The 20,504-nt window shown below is 38.5% G+C and overlaps 1 protein-coding gene across 4 annotated transcripts in view; it reads right to left on the bottom strand.

The window, feature by feature from the left end:
- The window catches only part of LOC131065657 (carbon catabolite repressor protein 4 homolog 5), a 72,875-nt gene that overhangs the window by 45,938 nt on the left and 6,433 nt on the right, over window positions 1–20,504 (bottom strand). For all 4 annotated transcript variants that reach the window (XR_009111446.2, XM_058000244.2, XM_058000243.2 and 1 more), the window contains exon 2: window positions 12,223–12,496. Coding sequence is in view for 3 of the 4 variants with exons in the window: in XM_058000244.2 (XP_057856227.2) it covers window positions 12,223–12,496 (274 nt within the window). In the remaining variant the exon portion in view is untranslated. The remainder of the gene's footprint in view (window positions 1–12,222; window positions 12,497–20,504) is intronic.

Raw genomic sequence — 20,504 nt, forward strand, 5'->3', positions numbered from 1 at the left:
CCTACCCCTGCTTCCTATTGGTCCTCACTCCTAGAATGTAATTTTCTCATTGGCTAAGGAAGTTTGTTATAACAAACCCTAATTAGGGTTTCTATCCTTTAATCCTAGCCATTGATTTTAAGTCAATCAAAGCCATCTATTTGTAAATGGCTCTCTATATAAAGCCCGGCTCTTCATTTGTAAGGGTTAATAGTGAATAGGGAGGGAATGGTTAGAGAATAGTCAATAGTCAGTAGTAGTAGTTCAAGAGCAATTAGTTTTTAGAGTAGAGTAGAAAGATTAGTTTTTAGAGTAGAGTAGAAAGAGAAGGAAAAGATTGTTGCCAAGACATTGTTGGAAGACATGTAAACTTCATTGAAGAAATAGTGAATTCTATGTGTCGATTCAATAATTTGCATGGTCTCTATACTTCTCAAATTTAATTTCATGTTATTAGATGAATGGAAGAAATTTGTATGATCAATGATGAAATTTGTATATCCATACTACTAGCGGATTGTTGATTGCAAACTTGCCTTGCGTAGTGTTGTGACGTATTCACACATCGCCCCATTGCAAATGGGGACCCCTGCTTTTTGCTTTCTAGGGTTTGCTTTCTAGGTGTTTAGGGTTTGTCTGTTAGCCTTTGCATTTTGAGTGTCGCCAGGGGATCAATAGGATGGTAGGCTTTACTTGAGCCAGGGGAGTCAGCAAGTGCTCCAGGTTAGGGTTTCTTTGAGAGTCTTCCTTAGGGCCTGGTTTTGCTCTTGTTGCTAATTGTGTCTTGCTTTGTGAATGGGTATCATTCTTGAAGGTCCGAGCTAGGTCAAGTTGGTGAGTGATGAAGTCTGGAATGTCCTGATCATGAAATTTGGCAAAGTCTGGAATGTCTTGATCCTGAAATTTGACTGAGTCTGGAAAACTGAAGAATCCTCCAAAAACTAGATTTTGCAATATAACTCCTGGAGGTCCGAAACCACTCTCAAACATCCTGGAAGTATATATGGAATATAACTTAAAGTATAAGAAAGAAGAAAGATATAAGGAAATGTCATACATACTTAAATGTTATATTCCTTAAAATGATCCTGATGGAGAGTCCAAAATGTCAAATTTCGCTCCTGACCCTTCCAAAGGGTCCAGAACGAAATTCTCCATAAGACATTCTACTTTGACCAAAACCTAGAACTAACGCATTCCTAGGCTTGAATGAAGGCAAAAGCACTTGTTTGAATGAAGAAATGCGAAAAAATGAAGTCAGGATCATGGCCTAAGGTGAATTTTGCTCCTGACCCTTCCAAAGGGTCCAGAGCGAAATTCATTTTTCCTCTTTTTTTCTCCTTAGCTTGACCAAGTTTGTAGACTTTTGAGGCATAATTGAGAAGGTTTGATGCAACTTTGCCTTGGAGAGGAGATTTTAGACCTTGGGATGATGGATTCTAGCCTGGGAGAGGAATTTCGCTCCTAACCCTTCCAAAGGGTCCAGAGCGAAAATCCTTATAACCCTCATTTTCCTTCCTTGTTTTGGATGGGCGTTGGTTTATTAGGCATTGTGTGTGAGTCTTGATGTGTTCTTGCCTTGAGAAGTGTTTTGAAAAGTGAGGATCTTGTCCAAAAATAGGAATTTCGCTCCTGACCCTTCCAAAGGGTCTAGAGCGAAATTCTTCATAAGCCTCAAGGAAATAGCATGTCTCTACCTTTTGAGGTGATAGAACGTAGAAATGTGAAGGATTTTGGCCAAGATTAGGAATTTCGCTCCTGACCCTTCCAAAGGGTCCAGAGCGAAAATCCTTATGCACCTCAATTTATCACTTGTCAAAACCAATTTCATAGTTCCTTAGGCATGTTTGGGGGATTTTTGACATGTTCTAACCTTAGGAGGTGAGTAAAGGTGGATGAGATGAAGATTTTAGCCAAGAATAGGAATTTTGCTCCTGACCCTTCCAAAGGGTCCAGAGCGAAATTCACTATAATCCTCATTTGCTACCTTGAATGGGCTTAAAACTTGGTTCCTCAAGTGGAAAACAATCTATATTTGCCTCCAGGAGAAGATTGAAGTTTGAAAAATGAGCAATTAAAGCCTAAATCAAGATTTTCGCTCCTGACCCTTCCAAAGGGTCCAGAGCGAAAATCAACCTAAGACTCATTTCTTGCCTTATTTGACCAAATTTTGATTTGCAAGGCATTTTGAAGGGAAGAGTAGACATGTTTGGACTTTGGAAATGTGTGAGAGCTTTGAAAAAATGAAGGATTCTAGCCAAGAAGGCGAATTTCGCTCCTGACCCTTCCAAAGGGTCCAGAGCAAAATTTCTTACAAGCCTATATTTTTTACCTTGCTTGAGCTTAAAACCTTGTTCCTAGGGTGAAGAGAGATGAGATTTTACCTTGCAATGAAGATTGGGTTTGAAAGAATGATGATTTTGGTCTAAAAAGTGAATTTCGCTCCTGACCCTTCCAAAGGGTCCAGAGCGAAATTCCTAAAAACCTTTATTTTCTTAGCAAGATCAAGTCAAACTTGGGTTTCTATAACTTGGATGTGAGTGAGAAGGTGTGTCCTTGCCTTTTGAAGTTGATTGAGGTTGAAAGAACGAAGAAATGAGCTCAAAATGAGAATTTCGCTCCTAACCCTTCCAAAGGGTCCAGAGCAAGTTTTCTCAAAACCACCTTTTTCCCCAATTTTGTGCCAAGCCTAGTGCTGACTAAGGTGAGTTTTGATGGGAGAGGTCCTTAGAAATAACTTTGACTTCTCAATGATTATCAAATGTGAAGGAATTGAGCCTAAAAAGTGATTTTCGCTCCTGACCCTTCCAAAGGGTCCAGAGCGAAAATCTTAAAAACCATATTTTCTTCCAACATTTGAGCAAAGTCAAACTTGGACAAGTGTGAGTTAAGTCATTTGGATTGCCTTAGAGTGGATTTTAGTCACCAAGAATGCAAATTTTGAAGCCAAAATGAGAATTTCGCTCCTGACCCTTCCAAAGGGTCCAGAGCGAAATTCCTAGAATCACCCTTTTTTCCTTGCAAATCAAGTCAAGTTTTTGGTTTTTATACCCTGGAGAGGAGAGAGGCAAGGTGTTCTAAGTCTTGGAGGTGATTTGAAGTTGAAAGGATGGCGAACTAGCCCTAAAACAAGATTTTTGCTCCTGACTCTTCCAAAGGGTCCAGAGCGAAAATCCCAAAATCTACCTATTCCTTTCAAATTTATGCTAAACTATGCCTAGGCCAAGGTGAAAGATGCCCTTGAGATTGCCCTTGAGTTGATGGTTGTCTCCAAAAATGATGATTTTAGGCCAGAGGAAGAAAATCGCTCCTGACCCTTCCAAACGGTCCAAGGCGAAAATCCTTCAATCACCTATTTTGCCTTGCAAAATCAAGTTAATCTTGGGTTGGATGAAAGAAGAGAAATATTTCCTTGCCTTGTGAGGAGAATTCAAGATGAAATGATGAAGAAGGGAGCTACAAAAGTGAAATTCGCTCCTGACTCTTCCAAAGGGTCCAGAGCGAAAATCTTAAAACCACCTATTTTCCTTGCAAGTCTAGTCAAACGTTAGGATTTCATGGCTTGGATGGGTGCGAGGAGACATGTTCTTGCCTTTTGAAGTTAATTGGTGTTGAAAAATGATGGAAATTAGCCCAAACCAAGGATTTCGCTCCTGACCCTTCCAAAGGGTCCAGAGCGAAATTCTTAAAACCTCCATTTTTGCCCCAAATTTACATCAAGCTTGGTGTTGGTTGAGAATGAGGATGTCCTTGGGCATGTATCTAAGCAAGTATGATCACAAGGTGAGAAGAATTTGAGCCAGGAATGCAAAATTCGCTCCTGACCCTTCCAAAGGGTCCAGGGCGAAATTCTTATGGAGCCTGTCCTTGGAAAGAATTTTAAGCAAACTTCATTTTGATATCTTCTTGTTGACGATTTAAGGTAGAAAATGCTATGTTGAAATAAATTTATTATGTGTCCTTAATCATCTTTTGGTTTGTCTTGCAGATGAAAGAAGACCAGGCCAGGGCAAGGACAACCTTCTCCAGTCCAGCATCAACAAGGACGACCTTCTCCAGTCTAGCATCATCAAGGACGACATCTTCCAGTCCAGCATTCCAAGGAAAGGTACACCATCCATCCTGCACATCAAAGACAAAGGAGGTCAAAGCAAGGGTCCGTTGGAGAAGCCGACAGTTTCGAAAGAGTTAACTAAAGTTAGCTTCCCAGCATCATCAAATTGAATATCTACCAAGTTGCAAGTGTCAGACAAGGTGGCATCCCAGTCATCACTCCTCCAGTTGGATTGGTCCACCTCAGTGTGTCCAGATTCAATGTACCTGACTCATGGGAGATGGCACAAACTTCAATGTACCTACTTGTTGTGACGTATTCACACATCGCCCCATTGCAAATGGGGACCCCTACTTTTTTTTTGCTTCCTGGGGTTTGCTTTCTAGGTGTTTAGGGTTTGTTTGTTAGCCTTTGCATTTTGAGTGTCGCTAGGGGATCAATAGGATGGTAGGCTTTGCTTGAGCCAGGGGAGTCAGCAGGTGCTCCAGGTTAGGGTTTCTTTGAGAGTCTTCCTTAGGGCCTGGTTTTGCTCTTGTTGCTAATTGTGTCTTGCTTTGTGAGTGGGTATCATTCTTGAAGGTCCGAGCTAGGTCAAGTTGGTGAGTGATGAAGTCTGAAATGTCATCCTGATCTTCAAATGCCCTGAAATTTGGCTAAGTCTAGAATGCCCTGATCCTGAAATTTGGCTAAGTCTGGAATGTCCTGATCCTGAAATTTGACTAAGTCTGGAAAACTGAAGAATCCTCCAAAAACTAGATTTTGCAATATAACTCTTGGAGGTCCGAAACCACTCTCAAACATCCTGGAAGTATATATGGAATATAACTTAAAGTATAAGAAAGAAGAAAGATAAAAAGATAAAAATGAAGTCAGAATCATGGCCTAAGGTGAATTTCGCTCCTAACCCTTCCAAAGGGTCTATAGTGATATTCATATTTCCTCTATTTTTCTCCTTAGCTTGACCAAGTTTGTAGACTTTTGGGGCATAATTGAGAAGGCTTGATGCAACTTTGCCTTGGAGAGGAGATTTTAGACCTTGGGATGATGGATTCTAGCCTGGGAGAGGAATTTCGCTCCTGACCCTTCCAAAGGGTCCAGAGCGAAAATCCTTATAACCCTCATTTTCCTTCCTTGTTTTGGATGGGTGTTGGTTTATTAGGCATTGTGTGTGAGTCTTGATGTGTTCTTGCCTTGAGAAGTGTTTTGAAAAGTGAGGATCTTGTCCAAAATAGGAATTTCGCTCCTGACCCTTCCAAAGGGTCCAAAGCGAAATTCACTATAATCCTCATTTGCTACCTTGAATGGGCTTAAAACCTGGTTCCTCAAGGGGAAAACAATCTATATTTGCCTCCAGGAGAAGATTGAAGTTTGAAAAATGAGCAATTAAAGCCTAAATCAAGATTTTCGCTCCTGACCTTTCCAAAGGGTCTAGAGCGAAAATCAACCTAAGACTCATTTCTTGCCTTATTTGACCAAATTTTGATGTCCAAGGCATGTTGAAAGAGAGAATGGGCATATTGAAACCCTTAAGGACGTTTGAAGGAGTTAAGGAATGAGTGTTTTGGCCAAGGAAGGAAATTTCGCTCCTGACCCTTCCAAAGGGTCCAGAGCGAAATTCCTTACAAGCATATATTTTTAACCTTGCTTGAGCTTAAAACTTTGTTCCTAAGGCGAAAAGAGATGAAATTTCACCTTGCAAAGAAGATTGGGATTGAAAAAATGATGATTTTGGGCTAAAAAAAGGAAAATCGCTCCTGACCCTTCCAAAGGGTCCAGGGCGAAATTGTGTAAAACCAATCTTTTCCCTTAGTTTCATGCCAAATCTAGTGTGGATCATGATTAAAGAAGTCCTTAGGCATGTCCTTGAATGGTCAATAATTATCAAGTTTGAAGGAATTGAGCCAAAATGAGAATTTCGCTCCTGACCCTTCCAAAGGGTCCAAAGCGAAATTCTTAAGATCACCCCTTTTTCCTTGCAAATCAAGTTAAGATTTTGATTTTATGACCTAGAGAGGAGTGAGGCAAGGTGTTCTAAGTCTTGGAGGTAATTTCAAGTTGAAAGGATGGAGAAATAGCCCTAAAACAAGATTTTCGCTCCTAACCCTTCCAAAGGGTCCAGAGCGAAAATCCCAAAATCTACCTATTCCTTTCAAATTTTTGCTAAGCTATGCCTAGACCAAGGTAAAAGATGCCCTTGTGATTGCCCTTGAGTTGATGGTTTTCTCCAGAAATGATGATTTTAGGTCAGAGGAGGAAAATCGCTCTTGACCCTTCCAAAGGGTCCAGGGCGAAAATCCTTCAATCACCTATTTTGCCTTGCAAAATCAAGTTAATCTTGGGTTGGATGAAAGAAGAGAAGTATTTCCTTGCCTTGTGAGGAGAATTCAAGATGAAATGATGAAGAAGGGAGCTACAAAAGTGAAATTCGCTCTTGACCCTTCCAAAGGATCCAGGGCGAAATTCTTATAGGGCCTGTCCCTGGAAAGGGTCTTGAACTAACTTCATTTTAATATCTTTTGTTGATGATTTAAGGTGTGAAATACTATGTTGAAATGAATTTATTATGCCCTTAATCATCTTTTGATTTGTTTTTGCAGATGAAAGAAGATCAAGCCAAGACAAGGACGGCCTTCTCCAGTCCAGCATCAACAAGGACAGCCTTCTCCGATCCAGCATCATCAGGGACGACATCTTCCAGTCCAAGGTACATCATCCATCCTGCACATCGAAGACAAAGGAAGTTAAAGCAAGGGTTCGTTGAAGAAGCAGACAGTTTCAGAAGAGTTAATTAAAGTTAGCTTCTCAGCATCATCAAATTGAGCATCTACCAAGTTACAAGTGTCAGACAAGGTGGCATCTCAGTCATCACTCCTTTAGTCGGATTGGTCCACCTCAGCATGTCCAGATTCAATGTACCTGACTCATGGGAGATGGCAGAAACTTCGATGTACCTACCCCTATCCTCCATTGGTCGAATATTCCAGAGAAGACATGTGTCCAAGTAATGCAATTATTTCATTGGCCAGAATTGAGTTTGTTGTAACAAACCCTAATTAGGGTTTTCATTGTAAAATCTCGGACATTGATCTTAAGTTGATTTGAGCCATTGAATTGTATTGAGGGCACTATATAAGCCCTGGCTCCTCATTTGTAAAGGCTAATAGTTAGTCAGTAGTTAGAAGGTGAATAGTTAGAAATAGTGAAAAGTCAGTTGATAGAATAGCAATTAAAGTAGAATAGAGAGAGAAGGCAAAGATTGTTGCCAAGATGTTGTTCTAAAAGACTTGTAAAACTTCATTGAAGAAATGGTGAAATTTATGGGTCGATTCAACAATTTGCATGGTCTCTATACTTCTCATATTTAATTTCATGTTATTAGATGAGTGGAAGAAATGTGTTTGATTGATGGTGAAATTTGTATATCCATACTAATAGCAGTTTGTTGATTGCAGACTCGCCTTGTGTAGTCAACTGGAATCATTCAGCTTAAGCTTAACTTCAATTGTCGCTTCTTCACTGATATGCATCAGCCTGATGATGTCTATGCCTGTAGCGATGATCTGAACATCATAAAGCTTTCCTCCGAAGATCGCACTAACCTTGTGGAGATGGTCCTGGGATGTCAAAACAAGACTTAGTTAGAATTTCATCAAAGATCATTCATTGCTCCTACATTCTTAGTGTCAGAATTAGATCCTTTCCTCGCCCTCATCCTTTTCCTTTTTTTCAAAAAATCTAGGCTAGTGAAATCCTGTGTTCCAGCAATATTCCAGCAAATCAGACATTTAGGTCGTCAAGTGTAAGTCCCCTTGTGATTCCAGCAAAATCGCATCATACCACAAAGAGCTTATCCACGAGTAGAGATCCTACATAACAGGAACCTTGAAGCTTCTCCGCTTGATCCTTCTGCGATATCTTCAGCATTCAGGAGCTTTATTCAAGAGAGGATAAGGTACCTTTAGGTATTTTATTTTGTGTTTGGTCGTGTACAAAATACACATCAACACTACCCCAGTTCTCCATTGGTCGAATATTCCAGAGAAGACATGTGTCCAAATAATGCAATTATTTCATTGGCCAGAATTGAGTTTGTTGTAACAAACCCTAATTAGGGTTTTCATTGTAAAATCTCGGCCATTGATCTCAAATTGATCTGAGCCATTGAATTGTATTGAGGGCGCTATATAAGCCCTGGCTCCTCATTTGTAAAAGCTAATAGTTAGTCAATAGTTGATAGTAGGTGAATAGTTAGCTAATAGTGAATAGTCAGTTGATAGAATAGCAATTAAAGTAGAATAGAAAGAGAAGGCAAAGATTGTTGCCAAGATGTTGTTGTAAAAGGCTTGTAAAACTTCATTGAAGAAATGGTGAAATCTATGGGTCGATTCAACAATTTGCATGGTCTTTATACTTCTCAGATTTGATTTCATGTTATCAAATGAATGGAAGAAATGTGTTTGATTGATGGTGAAATTCGTATATCCACACTACAAGCAGTTTGTTGATTGCAGACTTGCCTTGTGTAGTCAACTGGAATCATTCAGTTTAAGCTTAACTTCAATTGTCGCTTTTTCACTGATATGCATCAGCCTGATGGTGTCTATGCTTGTAGCGATGATCTGAACATCATAAAGTTTTCCTCCGAAGATCGCACTAACCTTGTGGAGATGAACCTGGGATGTCAAAACAAGACTTAGTTAGAATTTCATCAAAGATCATTCATTGCTCCTACATTCTTAGTGTCAGAATTAGATCCTTTCCTCGCCCTAATCCTTTTCCTTTTTTTTCAAAAAATCTAGGCTAGTGAAATCCTATGTTCCAGCAATGTTCAAAGCAAATCAGACGTTTAGTCCCCAAGTGTAAGTCCCCTTGTGATTCCAGCAAAATCACATCATACCACAAAGAGCTTATCCGCGAGTAGAGATCCTACAAAGCAAAACCTTGAAGTCCTTCCGACTGATCCTTTTTTGCGATATCTTCAGCATTCGGAGACTTTACTCAAGAGAGGATAAGATACCTCTGGGTATTTTATTCTGTGTTTGGTCGTGTACAAAATACACATCAACACGTAGTCAACTGGAATCATTCAGCTTAAGTTTAACTTCAATTATCGCTTCTTCATTGATATGCATCAACTTGACAGTGTCTATGCTTGTAGCGGTGATCTGAACATCATAAAGCTAACCTTAGAAGATTGCACTAACCTTGTGGAGATGATCATGGCATGTCAAAGCAAGACTTAATTAGAGTTTCATCAAAGGTCATCCATTGCTTCTACATTCTTAGTGTTAGAATTAGATTCCTCTCCAACCCTTATCCTTTTTTCCCTTTTTTAAAAATCAAGGATCAGTAAAGACCCACGTTCCAGTGATATCCAAAGTAAATCAGATCAAATGTAAGTCCCCTTGTGATTCCAGCAAAATCACATCATACCGCAAGAGCTTATCCACACGTAGAGACCCTACATACCAAAACCTTGGAGTTGCTCCGATTGATCCTTCGGCGAAATCTTCAGCATTCAGAGAAACTTTGTTCAAGAGAGGATAAGATACCTTGGTATTTTATTGTGTTCGCATGTGCATAAAAAACATCAACACCTTCCCATTTGAAATTGATATTTTTTTGCAAAATCAACTAAAAGTATAGAAAATCCTCTCGAAAGAACATCCAGATTCCAAACATAGAAATTGGGTTCTAAGAGATTTGATATCTTGATTGAAAGATCCCCAGCCCAATTCTAACCAAATCTGATCCAAACCAACTGTTTGTTTTGCTGATAAAGTCTTTGGTCAACGGTTGTTAAGTGGGGGTTTAACTGATTTCTTTGTTTTGTTTGGGTTTTTGAGAGTTTTCGAACAATGTTTTGAATGCTAAGTGAAAGAAATAGCTGATACCATATAGAATAATGCATAACACATTAAGAAGGCAATTAAGATAACTTTCTTTCACTTAAAAAGACCGACGTGCATACCTTTCATTGAGCATAAAAGTCTAATACAAATTTCCAGCAGATATAATATAAGAAAACAGCTCTAATATTAGCTATGACTCCAAATACACCCTAGGGTTTGATACCCTTGTTTCCAAAATGGAGCGGCTAGCTGAGAATAAGCTTGAAATGAGTGGTGATGACCTCTAGAAGGTCTGCCCTACAATTAATTGATGGAAACCTGCCATCAAACTAATAAATCTGCACTAAATCCCCAATGAAGGCTGCCAAATGCACATTGAAGCTAAATATTGATATAACCTGTCACCAAGAGAGATGGGTTTTCATCCAAATCTCCAAATTCTTCCAGAAGTTTGCATTCCTGGAAGCTCCAAGCTGCTGAAACCCTTAAGCTTGCTATTAGTCTGAAAATTGGAAGCATAAGAATGAATCCAAATGATAGGCAAAATGTCTTTTTATCTATTTTGGGGTTACTATTTGGCCTTAAAATCATAAAATATCCTTGAGGGTCTAATTTCTCATTGTGAACTTGGCCCCCTTTTAAAAAAACAACTTAAGTTACTAGGATGGGGAGCACTTTTCACTATTCCTCTTATGTTTCTCTATTACTATTCACTTTTTACTATTCACATAAGGCCAACTTTAATATTTCAATTTTAATCATAGTTTCACCCAAAACTTCAAACTGAAAGGCTCGTAAAGTTCCCTACTGAGCTCCACAACCCTCGGTTGGATCCCCTAATTTTAATTATAGATATATGTTCATCGATGGATATTATCCAAAACATTCTTGAATATTATGGGAAACAAAGTTTTCCATATCGAATGTCAAAAAATCAACATATTAAAATGTATCAATAAATCAATGTCATAAACTGATGCTGATTTTATTTGGCGTAATCATGGGAAATTTTTTGCTGCTAATGTGGATCCCAAGCATGCTCTTGGAACCCCTACTGATGTTTCCAATCCTTTGGCGCAGCCCTCTGCTTTACCCATTGATGCTTCTACTGAACCACCTCTCTCTCATCTCTTAGCAGACCCCCACAGTCAATTGCAGCTTGCTGAGGTGGCTGGAAATGGTTTTGATTCTGAGGGCTCTTATCCCTTCATGCATGATCTGGAGGCAGAGTATTCGAATTTTCAGATTTTGATGATTTGTTTGTTCCAGTTAAAAAAATGCACCATTCCCCAAACTGCTAGTGGCGCCACGAAACCAAACTTCCCAATCAAAAAGAAGAAAGGTCGCAAATCTGAAGCAGAGAAGCTCCATATCAAAGGAGAGATGTAGTTAATGAAGGAACTAAGTGGTCAATGGATGCCCTCCTCACTAGGAGCATGAGGAAGGGAATAGCCAAAAAGGCTAAATGAGATGTTTCTGCCAGGCAGCTGTTTCTATAGTTTTTTGTTGACAGCAGATTGGCCTTCCTGTCACTGTTTTTGCCTTTAGCTTTCTCTCAGTTTTTGAGCTATCCTTAGGATTCTTTAGCTAGTATCTTTATTTTTGTGCTCCCTGTTCGTGGGTCTGAAGTGATCTTTATTATTTTATTTGTTTTTATAACGGGAGTAGTCCCTAACCCCACAGTTTACTAATCAAAAAAACAAATAAATAAATGAAAGCCATAACAAACATTTTTGCCATTTCTTTTACCTTATACCTGACTAAAAAAGGAAAAACTGAGTTGAACGTCAAAACTTCAAAAATAAATATAACTATATAAATTCTCACAAGCTAAACCAAAAACTAAAGCTAAAACATATACCTAAATGGCAATAACAGTTCTAGTAGTGGAAAGTTGTATGTGTTACTGCAACTGTATGGCACAGGAGTCCTAAATAGGTATTTCCTTTCTATAAAATCTGTATATATTATTATAAACTACTCTTTTACAAAAATTAAATTAATTTTTTACAATACCCGCCATATTTTTCTGGAACACTTTTTTTCCCATATTTGTGGCCCATCATTGAGAATCGAGACCATACTGTACATAAGTTGATGACTTGCTAAAAAATTGATTCATCATGTTTATTTTCATAATTCAAATTAAAGGCAAAAACATTTCTCAAACATACTATTGAAAGGTTTCATTAAAGAGTGCAAAAAACAATTTTGAGGATCTCTCTAAATCTGATCACTGTTTCCAATCCTAGCACAACCTTAGTTGCATCTAATAACTCCAAACATATATAGACCATAAAACTTAGTGATAAGGGTAAGATATGATCAGAAACATACCTTGAAAAGCCTCGGGTGAGTGCAATTTAGAGTGAAACCATTTGCGATAACTTCCTTCTCTTGATCTTGCTTTGTGCTTTCGTGAGGATAAGGAGGGTTCAGCAGCAGTAATATTCTTAATTTCACTACTTTCATGCTGTGAAGAATGTGATCGCACCTTCTGACATTTGACAGATTTGTGTGCAACAAAAGATGTAGTCGCACTTGTAGCAGTCATAGAAGAAGACTCGCGGAAAACTGAAGATCCTACATTAGCATGCATCCTCTCACAGTTCTGTGAAATTCACAGAAGCAACAATGAAAAATTAGAAACCTGACTGTTAGGGTTCAATCCTCAGATTTGATTTAGTACCCACATTAGAACACCTTAGGAACAAAAATATCTGTAATGTGTGTACTTAAAGGAATTAGCAGATAAAACAGGTTTGCTTTTAACTTGCCCGCTATACATATGATGATCTTTGTATTCATAACCTAGTACATTACATCTTAATTCAAAGCACTTAAAAAATGCTAAATTTATCTCAGAACTAAATACCAGCCAGATCCAATATCTTAGACCAAAAAAAAGAATTGATAGGTGGTGCAAGCCTTTTTGGTCGCAAGCCCATTCAAAGTCATCTAATCATGTCTAAGAAAAATAAAAACCCAATTGCTAGGATTCAAGTCCCAGAGTTGACATAGAACCCACCAAAAGACAATGCAAGGTGTGTAACTTAAATGAAGTAACAAAAGTCACTTGACTCACCAACTATACAACAATATGGAGAAGATTTACAGTCACTTAAGCAGACTGGATTTTTAACATACCATATAAGTTTTTAAGCCAGGACAATTTAGTTTAAAACTAGAAACCCACATGAAATATCTTCTAAACAGGTTAATATAATCTGACAGACCCTGTGAAGACCTTGAGACTTAGTCACCCAATACAAGCTGCTAATAGGGAAAGGGGGCATCATCGGGTTTTTGTAGTTAATTATTGTAAAGTAGAATTGATAATGGCAAAGCCTAAAGAACAAGTATATTTTCTCACGTAAGCACAAGTAAAAGATCATTTTGGCCTGAAATGTGATGCCACCTCTGTGAAATTCTCCTGCAGATAGGGCTTCTTCCATTGATGCCCCTAATCCGTCTTCAACTACTCCTGCCACAATTCCACTTCCTGTTTCGAATCTGGGATGCTCCAATACGGTCCCCACACAAGCTAATGGTGTTGTTCCCAGGGGTTTGGTTGTAGACCAGTGTCGTCCCTGCAATGGCTTTTTTGGTCCATCGTTTGGGGCGATGTCTCTAAAGGACGGGCCTGCTCTAGGGCTGATGAGGTCTAGCTTGAGCTTAAATGAAAATGTGGCATTTGTTTCCAAACATGGTTTGATTGGAAGATTCGAAGGGTATTGGTCAAGTTTGGTAGACTTGCATTAGTGGATTTCAGATACCTAGCCTCCCATTCTGACTAGTGATGTTGAAATCTACCCGTGCTTGGGGATTCTTTGTTGTGGTTTTTGACAAGGTAAGGATTGTCGCACCATTTTGTGTGAATACTAGTGGGATTGTAACGAGCATCTACTTATGCTGAAACCCTGGCACCCATCATTTGATCCAACCACTGAATCTTTCACTGCAATACCAATCTGGGCAACATGCTGAATCGTCCTTTGCAATTTTGGCTTGATTCTTTCTTTGAAGCCATTGGTAATTCTTTGGGTATATTCCTGTGGCTTGATGAGGGTTCTACAAAGCATCTTCACACCACTTATGCTCGCATTTTGGTGGACATATGTAATGTCCCCCTCTAATTAGCCAGCTTTGGTGTTGTGACGTATTCACACATCACCCCATTGCAAATGGGGACCCCTGCTTTTTGCTTTCTGGGGTTTGTTTTCTAGGTCTTTTAGGGTTTTGTCTGTTAGCCTTTGCAGGATGAGTGTTGTCGAGGGGATCGTTGGATTACAGGCTTTGCTTGAGCCAGGGTGAGTCCACAGGGCCCCAGAATTAGGGTTTCTTTGAGAGTCTTCCTTAGGGCCTGGTTTTGCTCTCGTTGCTAATTGTGTCTTGCTTTGTGAGTGGGTATCATTCTTGAAGGTCCGAGCTAGGTCGAGTTGGTGAGTGATGAAATCTGAAATGTCATCCTGATCTTCAAATGCCCTAAAAATTTGTCTAAGTCTGGAATGCCCTGATCCTGAAATTTGGCTAAGTCTGGAATGTCCTGATCCTGAAATTTGGCTAAGTCTGGAATGTCCTGATCCTGAAATTTGACTAAGTCTGGAAAACTGAAGAATCCTCCAAAAACTAGATTTTGTAATATAACTCCTGGAGGTCCAAAACCACTCTCAAACATCCTGAAAGTATATATGGAATATAACTTAAAGTATAAGAACTTATACTTAAATGTTATATTCCATAAAATGATCCTGACGAAGAGTCCAAAATGTCAAATTTCGCTCCTGACCCTTCCAAAGGGTCCAAAGCGAATTTCGCTCCTGACCCTTCCAAAGGGTCCAGAGCGAAATTCTCCATAAGACATTCTACTTCAACCAAAACCTAGAACTAACGCAAATGAAGAAATGCAAAAAAAAAAATGAAGTCAGGATCATGGCCTAAGGTGAATTTCGCTCCTGACCTTTCCAAAGGGTCCAGAGCGAAATTCATCATAAACTTCATTTGCTACCTTGTTTGACCTTGAAACCTTCTTCCTTGGGTGGAAAATGATCTAAGTTTGCTTCTTGAAGTGGTTTGAAGTTTGAAAAGTGAGTAATCTAGCCTAGAATGAAATTTTCACTCCTGACCCTTCCAAAGGGTCCAGAGCAAAAATCCTCCTAAGGCTCATTTCCTCCCTAGTTTTGACCAAATTTTGAGTTGCAAGGGATCTTGAAGGGAAGTGTGGACATGTTTGGACTTTGGGAATGTTTGAAAGCCTTGAAAAGATGAAGGATTCTAGCCAAGAAGGTGAATTTCGCTCCTGACCCTTCCAAAGGGTCCAGAGCGAAATTCCTTGCAAACCTATTCTTTTGACCTTGTTTTGGCTTAAGACCTTATCCCTTGGGTGAAGGATGATGTTTAGTTACCTCTTGAGGTGATTTTGAGTTGGAAAAAAGAAGAATCAAGCCCAAATCATGATTTTCGCTCATCACCCTTCCAAAGGGTCCAGAGCGAAAATCCTCCTAGACCTCATTTCCTTCCCTATTTGACCAAATTGTGATGTCCAAAGCATGTTGAAAGGGGAAATGGACATGATCTTGCCTTTGAGAGTGTTTGAAAGAGTTGAGGAATGAGTGTTTTAGCCAAGGAAGGAAATTTCACTCCTGACCCTTCCAAAGGGTCCAGAGCGAAATTCCTGACAAGCCTATATTTTTAACCTTGCTTGAGATTAAAACCTTGTTCCTAGGGCGAAGAGAGATGAGATTTTAACTTGCAAAGAAGATTGGGATTGAAAGAATGATGATTTTGGTCTAGAAAGGGAAATTCGCTCCTGACCCTTCCAGAGGGTCCAGGGCGAAATTGTGCAAAACCTATCTTTTCCCTTAGTTTCATGCCAAATCTAGTGTGGATCATGATTAAAGAAGGCCTTAGGAATGACTCCAAATTGCCAATTATTATCAAACTTGAAAGAATTGAGCCAAAAAGTGATTTTCGCTCCTGACCCTTCCAAAGGGTCCAGAGCGAAAATCTTGAAACCACCTATTTTCCTTGCAAGTCTAGTCAAACGTTAGGTTTTCATAGTGAGTCAATAGTTGATGATAGGTGAATAGTTAGCTAATAGTGAATAGTCAATTGATAGAATAGCAATTAGAGTAGAATAGCAAGAGAAGGCAAAGATTGTTGCCAAGATGTTGTTGTAAAAGACTTGTAAACTTCATTGAAGAAATGGTGAAATCTATGGGTCGATTCAACAATTTGCATGGTCTCTATACTTCTCAGATTTGATTTCATGTTATTAGATGAGTGGAAGAAATGTGTTTGATTGATGGTGAAATTTGTATATCCATACTACTAGCAGTTTGTTGATTGCAGACTTGCCTTGTGTAGTTAGTCAACTGGAATCATTTAGCTTAAGCTTAACTTCAATTGTCGCTTCTTCATTGATATGCATCAGCCTGATGGTGTCTATGCCTGTAGCGATGATTTGAACATCATAAAGCTTTCCTCCGAAGATCGCACTAACCTTGTGGAGATGGTCCTGGGATGTCAAAACAAGACTTACTTAGAATTTCATCGAAGATCAATCATTGCTCCTACATTCTTAGTGTCAGAATTAGATCCTTTCCTCGCCCTCTTTCTTTTTTCTTCGAAATCTAGACTAGTGAAATCCTGTGTTCCAGCAATATTCAAAGCAAATCAGACGTTTAGTCATCAAGTGTAAGTCCCCTTGTGATTCCAACAAAATCACATCATACCACAAAGAGCTTATCCACGAGTAGAGAACCTACATTGGAGTTGCCTCGACTGATCCTTCGGCAAGATCTTCAGCAATCGGGAAACTTTGCTCAAGAGAGGATAAGGTACCTTTAGGTATTTTATTCTGTGTTTGGTCGTGTACAAAATACACATCAACATTTGGTAATCAAGGTTAGTCTATCATCAGGACCTCATAGACTAACAGGATGTATAGAGGATGCATGTTCAACGGCTTGCTAGAAGAAGAATGGGAGATAACAATTATTATTTTGTATTATTTTAAGTTGCCAACCTAAAGCATAATTTTAGCCTAAGTTAACCTTTCCCAAAGGCGCACTTTAAGTGAGACAAGGATTTTGGCGCTTTCCTAGGAGGAAAAAAAAGAGAAGTTTCTAGTGAGAGATAAAATTTTAAATAAACTTAAGATAATATCACTTGGAGCACTTGAGATAGTTAGTCTTGGATTTCCAGAGGAAATTCAAGATAATTGCAACATCCTCTCATCTTCGTTATTGTTATATCCTTGTGAAGTTCTCTCTCCAAGTTGCGCCTTCAAGTGTGTTGAACTTTCATCATCCTCATGTTTCCTTTTCTCCACCCTAATGTTCATTTTACATGGCTTAGTATATTTGATGTTGCGGCGCTCTCCACCATGCCTTGAAGTCTCCTCCATGTGATTGAGGTGGTGGTGATTTTTATGTAAGGCAATGTTGTTTTGTTCATCTTCAATCCTAACCATGTTTGTAGAGCAATCCAAGAACATGTGACCTCCGCCTTGAGCTTAGATTTCTCTTGTTACACCTTGCGACTTCATTATTGAAGTGTGACCCTTGTGTTCACCTTGGAGTGTGGATGTTGTCTTTGATATCCTTATCTTGTCATGTGGTGAAGATTTCCCTCTTGATGTTGAAAAAATCCATATAGTTGTGTTCCTCATTTTCCTTGTATTGGATGTGAAACTTGAACTCCCATATAATTGAGTCCCCACGTTGTAATATTCATTGCTCTTGATTCACCTTCATTGCATTTACCTCCTTGCATTGAACCCTGAAAAACAAACATATTTTACATCAAAACACTAAGAATAGAAAACATAAGCCATAAAATCATGCTTCCTACAACCTCTCAAAATCTGGAAATGGGTTTCTAAGGCTGGAAACTGATGATATTGTTCAATTTGCAGGCAAAATTCATCCTAAATCAGGACACCCTAGCTGATAATTCACCTAAAATCTAGTCTGATCCTCTGCACTTATTCGCAGGTCTGCCCCTTAAACCCACATTGAATTGGATTACTGTTTGAAATAAATGATTTGTGCCCTTTCTTTTAATTGCCTCCTTACCCCCTTTCACCTCAAATCCATTAAGTCGGCAAGCATTTATCAATTCTGCTCTTGCATTTTAAAATTTCATTTTTTTTCCTCCTAAAAGTGCCAACCTAGGGCTCATTCTTGCTGAGTGGGTTTAAGGTATGTGCAAGCATAAAACAAAGTGCACAAGAAGGGTATTAAAGGACAAGTTAAGCACTAATAAAACATGCTCCAGAACAAGTCGGCTTTAGAACTTTGATTTGCTTCCTCTTGAAGTCGGATAGTTTGGTGAATCAATGCTTGAACGCATATAAACAGAAGACAAGCCTTCTCCCTCAAAATACAATCAAACACCTGATTTTGATTCCTCTGCTCTGCCTTCAGATACAAATTAGGTCTTCTCTTTCACATGCTAGGTCTGATTTTATGCATTTATAGGTCTACCTTTAGGATTAGGTCTGATTTCAACCTTTAACATTGGCAGACTTAGAGGCAAGTTCTGCAATTTTCCCTCATGTATGGCGGAATCGGAGATAACTTTTAACATTCTCCTCACCTCGATGGCAGAGTTTGGCCAAGTTTAACATTTTTTTCTCACCTCAATGGTGGAGTTTAGACAGGTTTTACAGCTCCAAAATTGGAGGACTTTGTGAAATTTTGACATTTTTTCGTCATGAATGGCAGACTTAAGTGCTGTTTCAACAATTTTGTTGATCCACATAATAGAGGATTTAACACGGTGATTAACAATTTGACTCTTGAAGGCCTCAATGATTGGTGGGGTTTATGAAAGTTTTGCAATTTTTTCACTCCAATAATGGTGGAGTTTCATCAAGTTTTGCAATTTTGTTGCAAGTGAATGGCAGACTCTCATCAAGTTTGACATTTTCCACCCTTCATTGGCAGACTTTCATCAAGTTTTGCAATTTTGTTGCTTGAGTGCAAGGAAACAGTGGCGGACTTAGGAGGCCGTTCAACATTTTGAGTGCAGAAATTGAAGTGTCTACAACATTTTCCTGGTGGAAACCAAGGCCTCATCAACATTTTGAAGTAGAAACTCGACTTGACCTACAATTTGCTCAAAAATTGCAAGAAAATTGGCATTCTTAATTTGGAAATTAGAAAGAGATTTAACAATTGCAAGTGGAAATCAAACCTTATTCAACAATTTGTGGTGGAAATCTGGGGTCCTTTGACATTTTGGTGGAAAGTTGGGGTCATCAAAAAAAAAAATGCAAAACTTAACAATTGCAAGTGAAGTTTAAGGGATCTCTCAACATTGTTGATTAATATCAATATTTTAATTGAAATTACAAGCAACGCAACGTTTTTTGAATTAGAAATGCAACATTTCAACATTTTGTAACAAAGATGCAACATTATTTTTGACGAAATTGCAACATTTTTTCTTAATGATTTCAAACAAATTGATATCAAGGTTACATGTAACACTTGCGATTCCGTTAGTAATTTCCTACTTAAAGGTAACATTTCAACTTGCATTTTCACACTCTTTGCAATTTTGACGATATTGCCAACTTTCCACCATATGGACAACTTTGACAACATTGACAATTTATTTACAATTTTCAACCATGTTTTGCATTTTCACAATCACGCCCTCAATTTACACTCCTAGACTCATAACACATACCCTCTTTGCCCAAGCAAAGGCTTAAAACTATGAAACTATTGCCAAGCTAAAGATAACTCAAACTAAAACACCTAAGCTAACAAACAAAAAAGAGGGCTCCCCATTTGCAATGGGGCGATGTGTGAAAACATCACAACATTAGTTTTACTATTTAAAAAGTAAAAAATGAAGTCCATACCAAATTCAAGGAATCTAAAGCCCTAGTTTTAAAACAATCCAACTCAGAATTAAAAATTTGAGGACAAAAAATGGAAAAAAAATATACTTAAACAGAGAAATTAATGCATTCTACTAACTTACCTAGATTCCTATGGGCTAAAGTTATGACTACAGCCATTCATATTCTCAATAGGATACCTTTTGAAAAAACCTTACAATGCCCTTACAAATGTGGGATAAAAAGAACCTGGGATTTCCCACTTGAGAATTTTTGTAAACCCTACTTCCATGTTCATTCCCAAAGTTACAAGGAAGATATTTGATCCTACTTCCTTTAAATGCATCTTCATGGGTTATAGAGGAAAAACAAAACAACCAAGGCTTTATGATCCTTTCAAGAGTGAGATCATACTAAGCTAAAAAGTAAATATCATTGAAAAACGATTCTTATCATCCATCCAACCTATCCAAGTTGTGTTCCATAAAGAATAGTCTGTCTTAGTGACCAAATTCAAAATGCCTTAGTTGATGAGTCTAAGCAAGAGGATTCTTATAATAATTCTCCACTCGAAAGACCTAAATGGGCTCAATCCCTAATTCAAAATTCTAACTTAGAAAATCTTTCTTCAACAAAAATGACTATAAGTCAATAATTATATCATGCTTTTAATGAAGTTCTATGAAAGTGAACCTCAATCTTTTGAACAAGCCTATAGAGGTGAAAGCTGGAAAGATGCTATGGAATTAGCATATGATGCTCT

The sequence above is a fragment of the Cryptomeria japonica genome, chromosome 3 (genome assembly GCF_030272615.1).
Source record: "Cryptomeria japonica chromosome 3, Sugi_1.0, whole genome shotgun sequence".
In the NCBI taxonomy this organism is placed as follows: domain Eukaryota; kingdom Viridiplantae; phylum Streptophyta; class Pinopsida; order Cupressales; family Cupressaceae; genus Cryptomeria; species Cryptomeria japonica.